The sequence below is a fragment of the Phyllopteryx taeniolatus genome, chromosome 11, assembly GCF_024500385.1.
Source record: "Phyllopteryx taeniolatus isolate TA_2022b chromosome 11, UOR_Ptae_1.2, whole genome shotgun sequence".
Classification (NCBI taxonomy): Eukaryota; Metazoa; Chordata; class Actinopteri; order Syngnathiformes; family Syngnathidae; genus Phyllopteryx; species Phyllopteryx taeniolatus.
In genome coordinates, this window is record NC_084512.1 from 27,710,141 (window position 1) to 27,724,381 (window position 14,241).

Sequence of the window (14,241 nt, forward strand, 5' to 3'; positions counted from 1 at the left end):
CATCCCCATCACGTGTCCCATCGATGATCGGAAACCTGACCGTCTGTTTTCTGAAGATGCTCATTAAATGGTAAAAGCGATTCCAAACGACGCTTCTTTGTCACTTTTGCCGACAATTCAACTGGCGAGACCCTCATTGTGTTGTTGCAGTACACCAGAGGGATCTGCGAGCTGCAGTGCGCACAATAGCGGGCAGCAAAATAAATGGCGTTACTTCTGAGATATCAGCGGCCATGTACGAATTTGTGAACGTGTCGGAACTATTACGTGTCTTTACCGTTGTTGCGATTGCGCAAAGACGAGTGTGACGAGTCGAACGACAATTAGGAAGGCGGACACACGTCAATTATGAAAGTCGCACGATTTTGGTTGATGTTACGAATGTGTATTCGTCGGGCGAGCGCCAATTGCTCCGTCGAAGGCTTTTATCGGCTGGGCTGTGGCAAACTTGGAAGTCATTATCATTGATCAGGATTTCCCCCACTCATGTTTTAGAAATCCTGTTTATTCCGATCACATTTGCATGAAATGAGTGTATTTCTTAATTTGCCGTTATGACCTCACATTTTCAATCATCAGTAACTTTGAAAATAGCGCCGTTTGAGCATGGGAGACGTTTACGCGGAGAAAACCAAGGCGGCATAGCAAAAGGTGCTGAAGTAGCGCCTTTGCCGTCACATTTGTGACCAAATAAAAGCCGCATTGACGGCACTTGTGTGAACATTAGTGTGTTCGGAAATGGACCGGGGCCCAGACCACGCCCTCTTCACCACACACACACACACGTGCGCGCGCACACGCTTTCTGTCTCTGTCTGTCTTTGTTTGTTTGCGAGCGCGTCGGACTGCGATGGAGCCGAGCAGTCCCAAGAAGATCCAGTTCGACGTCCCGCCGCTGCAGGGACACTTGGACCCTCAGGCCGCCGAACACGTGAGTGGGCCGCACGTCGCTCTCGACCGGGAATGTGGGTACGTGTGTGTGCGTGTGCTTGGGTGTCACATTTCTCCACCAGCAAACACTGTATATATATATATATATTTAAAAAAAAAACAAAAAAAACCCTTGAACATAGACAAACTTGCAACATGGGCGAGCGGCGTCAATTTCAAAATCGCAGTGGACGTTGTCGAAGGTGGATTTTGCGTGGCTTTTGCAAACTGCTTTCAACTGGTCGCCATTCGGTGGTCAACACCATGAAGATGATGATGATGATGATGATGATGGAAAAATGACATCATCACGTCATGTCTGCATTCATGTGTTGTGTGTTGTGTCCTCCTAAATGTAAACATAAACATTTTGTTTGCCTTTCGAGCGGAAGATTTTGGTTACTGCAAATGTTGTCGAGATTAGTCGTCATACATTTGCAATTTGTTCACTAATTCACCGTTTCTTGTTTTTGGGGGGGTTAAATACTACAAACGATGTCGAGTTTGTTGATGTTTATCTATGACGATATCTGTGTATATATAAAGTGATATATTTATATAATAAACAGGAAGCCATATATACGTATTTAAAATGAAATGATATGACTGTTAAGGTCAGACACAACAAGACAGCTTTAAATACAATTTCTGGCAGTTTAAATGTACATAAATATATAATTTCATATCCTGAATTATATTTCAATATACGTGTACTGAAATATATTTTAATACAGAAGTCTATGATTTAATATGAATTTAATTCACACGTCAAATACAAAAAGACTTTTCCACTATTTCTTATTTTTTATCACAGCAGTTAAATCAAACAACCAATGAGTGACTGTCGTTGTTGCTGTCGTCGGGCAATTTTTTTTTTTATATTTACATAAATAGTTTTCTTCAATCTTTATTTAACAATAAATCAAATGCAGCAATATTGTAATATATGTAAACATGAGCACATTTGCTTGCAAGGTCTTTTTATGTATTTTTTTTCCCACTTCCTGTTGGGCCTCTTTGACTTCCTGTCCACCCATGTTGGCTCTTGCAATGTATTAAATCATTCCAATAAACAAGTACGTAGATGTTTGTCAAGAAATCCTTATAGCTCAGTTATTTTTTGTAAATATTAACACTTAACTCTTACACTACGTCCTGTGTGTTTGTGTGCCAGTTTGAGTCACTGTCGATTGTTTTATTACACAGTTAACATTTGTGTGTGTGTGTGTGTTCTTTATTTTCTTTTCCAGATACGCCGCAGACGCCCGACGCCTGCAACTCTGCAAATATACAGACAACCTGGTAACACACACACACACACACACACACAAATCACCTACGTACAGGTCATTAGCGCTTTGGCAACACTGTTTGTGTCAATAAAGAACCTTTTGACTATGAATGTGTGTGTGTGTGTGTGTGTGCGTGTAGCTCTATAATGGAACCTTTATTAGATTTAAGCTGCAGCATTTGGGAAGTGATGTCAGTCAGTGTGAAGACTAGACTGATGGATGCTGAGCTGGCATGGTGTGTGCGTGCGTGTGTGCGTGCGTGTGTGTGAGACTGATGGAGCGGTGGGCTGCGTTCCATTTAGTGAGCTCAGCTTAGTGAGTTTTCAATGGTGGCAGCTGTGTGCTGACTCCCATCGGGGGGGGTGTGTACACTTGTGCAACCACATTACTGTAGTTTATTTTTGACTTCTCCTTTTGAAAGATGTCTTTTTTTTTTTTTTTTGCAATGGAGTTTTCCAGGTTATAGGGCACATTAGTAACAAAAAAAAAAAAAAAGGTTTGAAATGATCTGTTGCTCTCATTTAAAAAAAAAAAAAAAAACATGTTTTAATTCAAAATCTCTGTGTTGCCGTTTTGTGTCTTGTGCAGAAGTTGGAGATCAGAACAACACTAGCGGAGGCTCTCAGGTTTGTACGCAGACACGCTCACGCAGCAATTTGTGTCGTAACTTGCGTGTTTGTCAGTTTGTAGATGGCGCTCAGAGGAAGAAAAGCACTTTGGCCCCGCCCACTATGAAAGGTAAACCCATTCTTTAATTGACCTGGGACCTTGGGTATCAAATTTTGCGCCATATCATGTGTAAATGTGTCTTGGTGTCACAATTTAGGTGCTTGATCATAATGAATTCACGTGCAACATTTGAGCAACAATTTGGGAACCGCACGGCGCCGCATGTGGCTAGCTCAATTGCCTCACAGTCCGAAGGTTTGGGGTTCGAATCTCGACTTCCTGTGCGGAGTTTGCATGTTTGAAGAAATCAAAAGGACGCAAGTACAACTAAAAACTCGTAACCGCTCACTTCTCTGGGGAATTCTTTGACTTCTAGTACTTAATAACAAAAAAGTGACTTTTGATACTCGAATTGTAACACTTTCAGCGGCTTGTGTGTGTGTACAAGACAGTACACACACACACACACACACGCGTTTTTGCGATGCAGCGCGTCTACGACGACGACGACGACGACAACAACAAACGTTTGCGAGTGCGCGGCTTTCTTACAGCGAGGCAGGAAGCGACCGCCTTAAAAGCTTTTCTTCTATTGATCCACTAAGCGTGTGTGTGTGTGTGCGCGCGTGTGCGCTTGCCAGCTCCTAAGAGCTCCACCAGCAGCGTTGGCGCACCGAAAGCGACGCAAGCAGGATTTGTGCTGTGCAGAACGCCACGAGAATATTGCAGTCGAGAGCAAAGGTTTTGATTGTTTAGTCTTTTCTGCTTTTTTTTTTTGAACAGCATTGCACATAATTAATAATTAAAACAGCTTTTTCAAATCCTATTTGATTTCATGCCATTTTGATGCAAGTTGTATTTTAGCGTTTTTTTATGTAAATGTAATTCTGTTGAATACATTTTCTGATGTACATTTTACATTTATTTCGATGCACATTTTAATTCTATTTAATGTTATTTAATTTGTTCACTGAATTTACTTACACATTATTGTAAGGAAAATTTAATTCAAATGTATTTATTCTGAAGCACATTGAAATTGAATGACATTTTGATGCTAATTGTATTTAATTCATTTTCAATGTAATGTATTTTTGGATGCACATTTAAACTAATTAAATTTAATTCATTTTATGAATTAAACGTTTTGATCTGCTTTTTATGCAAATTGTATTTATTTTTGTTGCAAATCTTGTTAAATTTAATTTATTTAATATAATTTTAAAATCTCTTTATTCTTTAAACAGTTTAAAAACGTAATTAAATAAAAAAACTACAAAGTATTTTATCTGCAAATTTATTTTAATCTACAATATGTAATTCAAGGCAGGTGAACGAATACTTTTGGCAATATATTTTTTTTTTCTGATGGACATTTAAATTTGATTTTATGTTTTAATGTACTTTGGATTATAACAGTTTTTCTATGCATACTTAATTCAATTTGTTCTATTTTCTGACAATTAATTACATGTAATTAAATTGCATTTTAATGCACTTTTGATGGGAATTCACTTGTATCTAATTTTGTTGCATACTGTTATTTAATTTGTGTCTGACGCATAAGCGGTGTGGAAAACGGATGGATGAAACATTTTGAATTGGCTTGAATTTGATTAAATTCGAGAGGCTGATGAGGCACCGTTGTTATCCTCCTCAGATCTTCACGTGAGGGTGGAGCAACACTCCCCAGGGGGGCCGGACTGTCAATTGAGTCCAATCTCAGCGCAGCTCTATGACGGCTCCTGCCCGTGGACCAATCAGAACGGGCTGGACCAAGCCAATGGGAATGAGGCGGGGCTTCTAGCCAATCAGGAGAGAGGCCTGGCACAGAGCCAAAGCTCAGGTGGTAAATTGTATTATTCAATATTTTGATGGCCTTTTCGTGAGCAAAACATATATATATATATATATATATAAACTTCTGATGTTTCCGTGACCTTAAAAAAGCCTTTGTGACAGTGTCTAAATATTGACACAATATTTTCACTGACTGGGCATAATGAGCATCCTTCAATTTGGAGGAAAAAGAGGGAAGCTTGCAAGTGTGAGAACACCATCCCAACTGTGAAATACGGGGGTGGCAGCAGCATGTTGTGGTGCGAGCAAGGCGGCCTACAAACTCGGCTCAGTTACATCGGTTCTGTCAGGAGGAATGGGCCAAAATTTCTGCCAACTCATGTGAGAAGCTTGCGGAAGGAGATCCAAAACGTTTGAGCCAAGTTAGACAGTTTCAAGGCAATGGTACTGAATACTCATGATGCATTATGTCATTATGCAAACTTCTGACTTTGAAGTAAGTCATGAATATATATATATATATTTTTTATATTCTGGCATTTAGCAAATAGAAATAATTTTGTTAATCCGAATTGACTTAAAACAGGAAACAATTAGTCTGGCTTCATGTCAGACAGTGAGGGGGGGAAAAAAATATTTTTTATACAGTGTATGTAAACATCTGGTTTCAACTGTATCGATTAGATATTTCAGTGGAAGTTAACAGTTGGGTTCAAGTCGACGAATATAAACGTCCATGGCAGCGAATGAGTTAAAAAAAAACAACGATTAATTTGCCAGCTTCCCAAATGTAGGGAAAGAAGACATCAGACCGATCAATTATTTTCAATCATCTTCAAAACAGCTTTGCAGACAAGTATTTTGAAAAATAAATGTGAGTCTCATACTTTTCACATTTACACTGACATCATTCCAAAATGTAACCCCAACACCAGAAACACATCTTTTGATTCCGCTTACAGCTTTTTGTACAGTAAATTTACAAGCTGCCTCATGCATCTCGAATGGAAAAGACACGTTGTGCCAAGCCATCTGGATTTTCCATAATTATTTGCATTTCTGTCATTCATCCAAGCTTGACAATGGAACTTGTGCCCACAAAGTTGAAAGCACTCAAAATAGAACATTTTGCTTCCAATTGGTTGAGAGATGTGTTCCAATACTTTTGACTCCATATTTTGATCGTCTTGAGTGTGACATAAAGAAGGCTTGAATGCGACTAACTTCTCGCTTGTCTCCCTGTATCCTCTCCTTTCTTCCTATTCGTCAGATGTGTCATGTGAGTCCCAAAAAGAAGTTTCCAGTCCTGACTCGATCTCTCGGTAGCCGCTGTGGCCGCCGCTCTTCCGCCTCAGCCTCCTCTCCCTCTTCCTCGTGTCCACGCTGCCGCATTAACTCGCTGCTCGGCAACAATGACAAACAAGCGCACTATACAATCTCATGGAAGCTGCCGTGAACGCACGCGACATGGCTGTCAATAAAAATGATCTGTTATTAAATGCCAAGTGGACCTTGTGAGATGTGTTACTTGACTTATTAGTGGCGAAAAGCCATCTTTCCGGATCTCCTTTGATAAAGTCTTTAAATGAGGCACAATTATTATTATTTTTTTTTTAAATCACGCTTTTTCTGTTGTTTTTTTAAAAATATAATTGAGTGATCTTTTTGGCTGTGTTGTAAGCTTGTGGAAAGACATTTCGCAAGACATTTCTGAAATCCAGCGTCTCTTCCACTCTTGACTTGTTTTGCATCATCTACACACCACAACAACAACAACAACGCACCTGTGAAATCATCATACATCGTTTTTTTTTTTTTGCTTCCCCCCCCCCCCCATAAATCACTTGGAACAACTTCAGCACTGCTGTACCAAACATTAAATCAACTTGAGGATTTTAGCCCTTTAAATGTCTGTTTTATGAGTGTGTGCGTTTGTGTGTGGGTGTGTGTCTTTCAGCTTGATTGCACATCATAAACCAGTTTATGTTTTCATATGTCCACGATAAATTTCATTTCTTTAATAGAGCACATGCAACAAAAATATCGCGGGCTTTTTTATTTGTGTGGGGGGGGGGGGGGGGGGGGGGGATTAATGGCAGCTGTGTTCATTTTAATGGGGAAAATTGATTTGCGATATAAGTGATCGGAGTTGCGTCATTAACGAACACGAAAAGCACAACAGGATGCATTCTGTAATGTCAGCCTTTGAGTACAGTGATATTTGACATTTCTTTTGTTTTCGACCAGATTCCAACATTTTATAAAGTTTTTGCCACTTTGTATATAAAAAAAAAATGTGGATAAATTCGATTGTCTTTCCGTTTTGTTGCTCATCTTGGACATGTGCAAGACTAATCACCAAATCACCGATTACGTCTATGATTTTTCTTGTGATTTTATTTTTGAAGAAATGACCAATTGTGGTGACCTCATTCGCCAGGCCCGCCCGGACGGGTGTCGTCAAGGGTGGGGCAGGAGACAAAGGGAGTGGTTGGCTTCAAAGGGAGTGGTTGGCCGTTTGATGTAGAAGCACTCCGTTTGTACATGGATGACTGATCCTCGTCTCGTCATCTTTTTAGAAGTATTGACATACATATTATAATTCCATAGCAGTTTGCGTGTGTACGTTTTTGACACAAGTATGTCCAAAGGGTTACGTCAATTTAAACGAGTTGCATTCAGTGACACAAATGAAGAGCCGGATGCAAAAAGTTTGACCTGGGCAACGATGCTATTAGGCTAAATAACGATACGTTTCTTTTTGCAGGCAGGCTTGAATCTTGTGTGCCCGAAGAGGAAGAAGAGGAAGAGGACATCAAGCAACAGAACGAATAATACATTGTTTTTTTTTTTACTATTTTGAATCAAACATACAAGGGTACTGCAGCACCCTCTAGAGGATTTAAAACCCTAATCCTGTCTTAAAACGCTACTTTGAAACCCTAACCCTGTCTTGAAACACAAACCGGAAACCCTAACCGTTTTGAAACTCTACTTTGAAACCCTAAACCTGTCTTGAAACCTTACTTTGAAACCGTATCCTTGTCTTAATATCCTCATTTGAAACCCTATTCGTTTTAAAACCCTAATGTGAAACCCTAACCCTGTCTTGTTACCCTCATTTAAAACCCTAACCTGTTTTTTTTTTAACACACCCTTTTGAAACCCTACTTTGAAACCGTAACCTTGTTTTAATGCCCTAATTGAAAACCCTAACCGTTTTGAAACTCTACTTAGAAAGCTTAACCCTGTCTTTAAACACTACTTTGAAACCGTAAACATGTTTTAATATACTAATTTAAAACCCTAACCATTTTGAAACCCTAACCCTATTTTGATACACTAACGCTATTAAATAATTTGAAACCCTACTCGTTTTAAAACCCTAACCACGTCTTGATACCCTAGTTTAAAACTCTAACTCCGTCTTAAAACACATTTGAAACCCTAACCGTTTTGAAATCCTCATTTGAAACCCTAACCTGCTTTTGAATCCCTATTTTGACACCCTACCCCTGTTAATCCCCCATGTATTGCGCACAGGACTTTTATTGTGGCAGCAGGCATCGCTTTTGTTGGCGTTTGTTTCTTTGGAAACATCCCATGGTTGCAATCCTGCATGTGTGCTCTCACACACACATTGCAGCTTCTGAGCGCCCAAAAACGGATCGATCTAATTTTTTGCTTTTAGAAATTAGAGCTGTCGTAAGAGTGTTGAAAACATGACTATTTCCCATACGACAGTTTCCATTTTCCAGACCTGTAAATTTATGAATCGTGCTGAGGGCGCCACCTATTGGCACATTTCATGTACTGTAGTGAGGTGAGCTCATTCGGAGGCCGCAAAGCAAAAGGGCAAAAGTGCTGAGAGTCCTCAATCCATCCATCCATCCATTTTCAACAGCGCCTATCCCAGCTGACTTCGGGCGAAAGGCGGACGACGCCCCGAACTGGTCGCCAGTCGGTCGCGGGGCACATACAGACGCGGACGACCATTCGCGCCGTCGCTGAACCCACGCTGCCCGCACCAGAGTCAGTGGCGAGAGTCCACGCAGACAAACGAAGAGATGTTCACTTGTACTTTATTAACCGTCATTGACAGCAGCCGAGGGCTTCCTGGCCTTTTTCCACTGCACTGGGTTACAGAATGCCTTGCTTCCCTTCCCTCGCTCACACAAACATTATGTAGTGTTGTTCACACATTTGGCAAATTTGTAAAAGTAAGAAAACGTAAAAACAGACCAGTTGAGTTCACATCAAAAACTTTTTTTTTTTTTTTTTTCCTTTCTTGTTGTTGTTTTTGTTTGTGAACACACAAAGAGTTCCGGTTATCACTAGCTAGAAAAGAACAAATCACCATGTTACAAGTGTATGCGCATGAGTTTGTGTTTTTGCTTATGAAATGATTCGACTGTCCGCGTCATAAATGGAAAATGTACACAAAGAGCAAGCAAACGTCAGCTGCCCTCCTTCGAGCAAAAAAAGGAAAAAACATCAAGAAAATCATCCAAATCCGTCACCGGCGCTCAAATAGTTTAGTGTCAACGCAATATATATACTGTATATTTATATATACTATTTATTTATAATTTTTTTTGACCTTTCATAACAAACAAATGCTCAAGTTTATTAAGTGTTGCCGTGGTTACGATGCCCTTAGCAACAGCATGACAGCATCATCATAAAAAAACCAAAAAGGAATTAAAACACAAAAAATGTAGACACTGATCCCCAACTTCATCCAGCTCGTGTGTATGTGTCACATGTTGGTCAGCCATCTTATGTATGTATGTGTGTGCGTTTTTGTTGTTTTTTTTAACTTGGTAGTAGTACATACATCGAACCCCCACATCTTCGTGTTTCGGCATTTGCAAATTCATTTATTCGCAAATGTTTTTTTGTTTTTTTTAGATCCGATCCTTTGTTATTTGCTGGAAAAAAAAAAACGCACCCCTTTGCCAAAGCAACAAAAGGAGTGCTTTTCCACCACCTTTGTACCAGAGAACTACGTTGAAGTGAGTTGAGCGTGTGGCGAGCAGATTTTCTTTCGCCATTCATTTTACTGTAATCCCCGAAACGTTGTGTGGGATCGGGAATGAGCCCTGCTGTCAATTGTGAAAATCTGCAAGGTATTGATGCACGCCCAGAAAGGTTCAGAACTTCCTATCAATGCCAAAAGATGGCGCCAAAGCACTACTTTTCCATTAGACAGGGCTTAGTTGTGATATTGTGGCATTTTAAGATGTTTGGAGTTTAGTTTTTCAGCGAATAACAATGGATTGTTTTCCCCAAAAATTTCAAGTAGTGAATCGTGAATGAGCGGAGGAACTCTGTAATGTGTCAAGGCGTGTTTTAGTGTCAGTTGTGCGTCTACACCGGAAGCAGACGGCAGGGTTGTGTGTGTGTGTGCGTGTGTGTTCATGCGTTGGCGCTGATGCTCTGCTTGTAGACAGCGTGGTAGGCGTTACGCAGGAGCACGTATGGGAAGCAGGATTCCAGCAGGTCCATGGTCAGGAAGGGGGACTCCTGCACAATCTGCCCACACAATCACAAATAACCACAATGAATTATCGTTGGTCGCCTTTTTATTGAATTTAGGGCTATTTCCACTTTTCAAAAACATGTCACAACACAAAATTGTGCTGTTTCGTGGGGTCATGGTATTTAAATTCCTTTAAAAAAAAAAAAAAATGAATGTATTATGTTTTATTTTTTCAAGTTTGGTGACCTATCACGTGGTGTCATTGATCACGTAACAAATCTCACCATGTCCAGCAGCAGGTAAACCGACTCTCTGTTACGCGTCGTCATCTTGTCCGTCTCCTGGCCGATCTTTAAGAGGCTGGACGAGGCCAGCTACACACAAACACAAACGAGCGCACACGCACGTTAATGTCGAAAGCGAACGCACGATCACTCCCTGCAAAGTTTCGGTCTGCTGTAAACCACGTGCCATAAAGAGGAAGTCAACCACACGGTATTCTGGTTAACATTGCGTTTTACAACATCCCCCTCTGCTGGCGACCCAAATGAACGACACAACTACCCTCGCGAACGTTGCGGAAAACAGGTTAGCAGGCTCCCTGTGTCTGCTGCCGGCTGATGACACGATCATTTGAACAACATTTCAGTGGGTGGGTGGGACATGCCAACATCATGTGCATCCGAAAAAAAAAACAGATATAAAATGAAGGAAACAGATTCGAAGAGACTCTTCTTTTTACTGGTATGTGTGTAAATGTTTGACCACTTCTGCTACATTTGGAGTGCTAATATGTTTGTTTTTTTTTTCACTGATCGTAACAAGGTCTCTTTACACCCTATAAAAGTTCAACGAACAACAACAGCATATGAACTTAAACGTATTGCACGGAATTCTTCCAACTGGAAAACTAACTGAACAAACGGTACCGTGCACTGACCGCCAGACACAACTGCTGCTAAGATTCTCCCGAGAAGATTATTCAGCAGATGCATGAGGTCACAAAAGGTCTCGAAGAAAGTGTCATCCTTACAGCCAGGAACTCTTTGAGGCGGTCCTCGATGCTTCCTTTGTGGATGGTGAAGAGCGCGGCGGCGATCTGGTTGATGGCTTTGGCCAGGCAGTGGATGTTGTTACAGTGGCCTGCAGGGGGCAGCAAATGCACATTGTTAGCACAGGCTAACTCCTCTTTTATGTTTAGGTAACGGGGCGGTGGGCAAAATATATAGTCAGTAAGTTTTTTTTAAACCTTATCGACAAATGACCTGAGCCGCCTATCCGTTTCCAAACTCAAATGTGGCCGTTGAGTACAAACGCTTTCCCGCCCCCGGTTTAGGATGCAACAACGGAGAGGGCACAAAAAGTGTTCACTTAGACAGCAAACGATGGATGTTGTTCACTTATTCGACACCAAGTTTAAGTGACATTTAACGCACAATATTGAGATGTGCTTCAGACGCGCGACATCCGCATACTAACAAAAGGAGCCTATTACGAGTCATTATCCTCTTCCGATGGCCCTTATTAACAACGGCGCCTTTCATTTCAAGGTTGTTGGCGTCCGTGCGTCTCAATGACTCCATCAAGACGCTCGCCGCGCGACACCCGGGCTGCCTTTGCTACAGTACCAACTTTATTCCGCTCAGCCTTTTTTAGAATAATCACCTTTAATTAGCGCCGCCGAGCGGAGTGACCTTAACGTGGAGGTAAGCGCCAAAGCTGCGTCGTAATGAATCAATCGCGGCCGGTTTGCACGAGGCGGCGCCGCCGCCGCCTCGTGCCACTGGAGCGGTAAATGACATTTCCCGACGCGCTTTCTGCCGCAGCCGCAACACGGGCGAGCGTCGTCGTCAGTCTCGCTCTTCCTTCTCACGTCGACACACGAGAGGGGCGTCCTTAAATGTTCGGAATGCGGCTCTACTCGAGTGCTACTTTGGAATAAACTAGGAATGAGAAAGTATATTTGACATTTCTTTAGGATTTCACAAGACTAGCTGTAGCCTGACGCCACTCAAATCGGAGATAAAATGTCAAACACAAATCAATTTTATGTGGCCCACCAAAGCAAATCAAGTCTATTTCACGCTTAACAGGTTTGCTTCATTTTGACAAAAAAATCTCTTCTAAATGTGTTTATTTTCTTCCATTTCAAAAGTCATTACCTGTATTTTATCCCCCCACCAAATCCCTTCTTAAAATAGATTGAAGAATAAATTAGCTAAGATTTGTGTGTCATTGTTTTCTCGAGTTGCACCGATACCGATACCAGTATCGATACTGGTAGAAATTCTCGGATACTGTGTGCACCGATACCACAGGCTGACATGTACTTTCCAGGTGGGAAGCATGTCAGCATTGCGGTGTGGAGACACCGACGACAACACATTTCCATCGCAATGGCCTTCTCACCTATCGATCCTCGGTATCAAACCCAAGTACTCGGCACGCTAACTCAGTCTGAAAAAATAAAAGTTGAATGGGTGCATACCAACTGTTTTTCATTCCAAATTCCAAATTGTGTCCACAGTATGAAATAATAGCACACATTTCAATGATTTTCTGCGGTGTGAATGTTCTTGTTTGTCGACACGCGCCCTGCGATCGGCTGCCGGGCAGTCCTTAGACGCCGGCCCGGCCCGACGCAACCCTCCCGAGGAAAATAGAACACGGGCGGACGTTTGTGCGTACCCTCGATGGCGGGACTGTACTGCGACATCACGTTGCTGGCCAGCGTCGGCAAGGAAACGGCCACAAACACCATCAATAGACACGCGATCTTGTACTCCTCCTCTGGACTGATGTTCTCTACACACACGAGCGCACACCGTGAGAAACACCGAGGGCATGCCCACATGACCGTCTACATACGCGCGTGTCTTACCGCTCTTTTGCGAGGACAGCGCCACCACCAGCGCCGGGTCGATCTCGCAGGGCAAACCGGCGGCGGAAGACAGCTCGTAGACGTTCATGGCCACCTGGACTCAGACGCAAATGCTTTTCTTCTCAATATTTGGAGGTCAAAAGAGAGAGCAAAATCTTGAAGCGCCGCGCGTACCTTCATGTCCGTCTCCCTGGGAATGTGGTCCTTGAAATCCTCCACCGAACTGACCAGGAAGGGAATGTGGCACGATAACACCTGCGGGCGAGACGACGGATAGTAGCGCAACTCCACGCGGGGGGGGGGGCAGCCGAGCCAGATGTTCGGACCCCGCCCGTGAAAAACCTCGAGTCGCCTCGCTGTATCCCATCGGCGGGATTCAAAACTGGGTTCCTAGCTCGCACTTCTATTTGGATCACGTAATGTACGATACAGCAAAGTGCAGCGTGGGGGAAAACATAAAACAATCTCGTTTCTTTTTCCTGACACTGCATTTTTTTTTTTTTTAATCAAAGGGTTGATGAATTAAAACAAGTTTCTCATCACTCGTTTCAGATGACGATACCCAGTGAGATAACTTGTGGTCCTCTGTCACGAATATATCAAGTCAAAATAGTACAATGTTTAATTGTTCATTCCCACTTGACGTTTTTACAATTTGATTTATGGCATTGCGCGGATATGTCGGGTAAATGTCGCGCGCTATTGCATTTGGAGTCCCTGGAAACAACGATTGAGTTTCGTCTGCTCGAACGACGGCGGTCACGTGACACGGCGCTGGCGCGTGTTTGTGTTTCTTACGTCTCGGAGCGCTTCCTGGGCCAGGGAGCGGAAGGAGAGGATGACGCCGATGATAGTCATCCTCTTGAGGACGCTGTCCACAGCTACAAAACAAAACAAAAAAAAAGTCACATTGACAAACAACCAAACTTGAGGGCTGTCGCAATGAATTCAAGTTTTTTTGTTTCAGTCAAAGACATGCGCTGCTAGCGTTATCAAACATGGCTGCCAGCAGAGTTGAAAACGTTTCCAAAAGCGACCAGTGACTTTTATTCCCACGCAGAAACCGACGACATGAACAACGGAATGATTTTCCCATCGTTTCGCGTAGGACAAGAAAGGAGCCCAGCGGAACGCAACCGCTGAGTCGTTCCCCGTTATACTAAGGTCAATTAACCTTCGACCCCAAGC

At 42.3% G+C, this 14,241-nt stretch overlaps 2 protein-coding genes across 7 annotated transcripts in view; one reads left to right on the forward strand and one right to left on the reverse strand.

Moving 5' to 3' along the window:
• Positions 1-30: 30 nt before the first annotated feature.
• Positions 31-9,012, forward strand: LOC133485334 (protein phosphatase 1 regulatory subunit 1B-like). Of its 3 annotated transcripts, XM_061788839.1 has the most exons (6): positions 31-930; positions 2,180-2,231; positions 2,810-2,847; positions 2,905-2,959; positions 4,551-4,736; positions 7,458-9,012. In XM_061788839.1, exons 1-6 carry the CDS (start codon positions 739-741, stop codon positions 7,523-7,525), a joined length of 591 nt encoding a protein of 196 aa, XP_061644823.1. In that variant the 5' UTR covers positions 31-738; the 3' UTR covers positions 7,526-9,012. The 3 variants fall into 3 exon arrangements, with proteins under 3 accessions (XP_061644823.1, XP_061644820.1, XP_061644822.1); XM_061788836.1 differs by having other exon boundaries at positions 2,810-2,959; XM_061788838.1 differs by lacking the exon at positions 7,458-9,012 and adding an exon at positions 5,961-6,205 and having other exon boundaries at positions 2,810-2,959.
• nckap1 (NCK-associated protein 1) overlaps positions 8,756-14,241 on the reverse strand; it is a 26,882-nt gene continuing 21,396 nt past the window's right edge. For all 4 annotated transcript variants that reach the window (XM_061788830.1, XM_061788829.1, XM_061788828.1 and 1 more), the window contains 7 exons: positions 13,852-13,934; positions 13,228-13,308; positions 13,054-13,147; positions 12,861-12,977; positions 11,206-11,315; positions 10,457-10,546; positions 8,756-10,225 (listed from right to left, as the gene is read on the reverse strand). In XM_061788830.1, the coding sequence (XP_061644814.1) occupies positions 10,109-10,225; positions 10,457-10,546; positions 11,206-11,315; positions 12,861-12,977; positions 13,054-13,147; positions 13,228-13,308; positions 13,852-13,934 (692 nt within the window). In that variant the 3' untranslated portion in view covers positions 8,756-10,108. The remainder of the gene's footprint in view (positions 10,226-10,456; positions 10,547-11,205; positions 11,316-12,860; positions 12,978-13,053; positions 13,148-13,227; positions 13,309-13,851; positions 13,935-14,241) is intronic.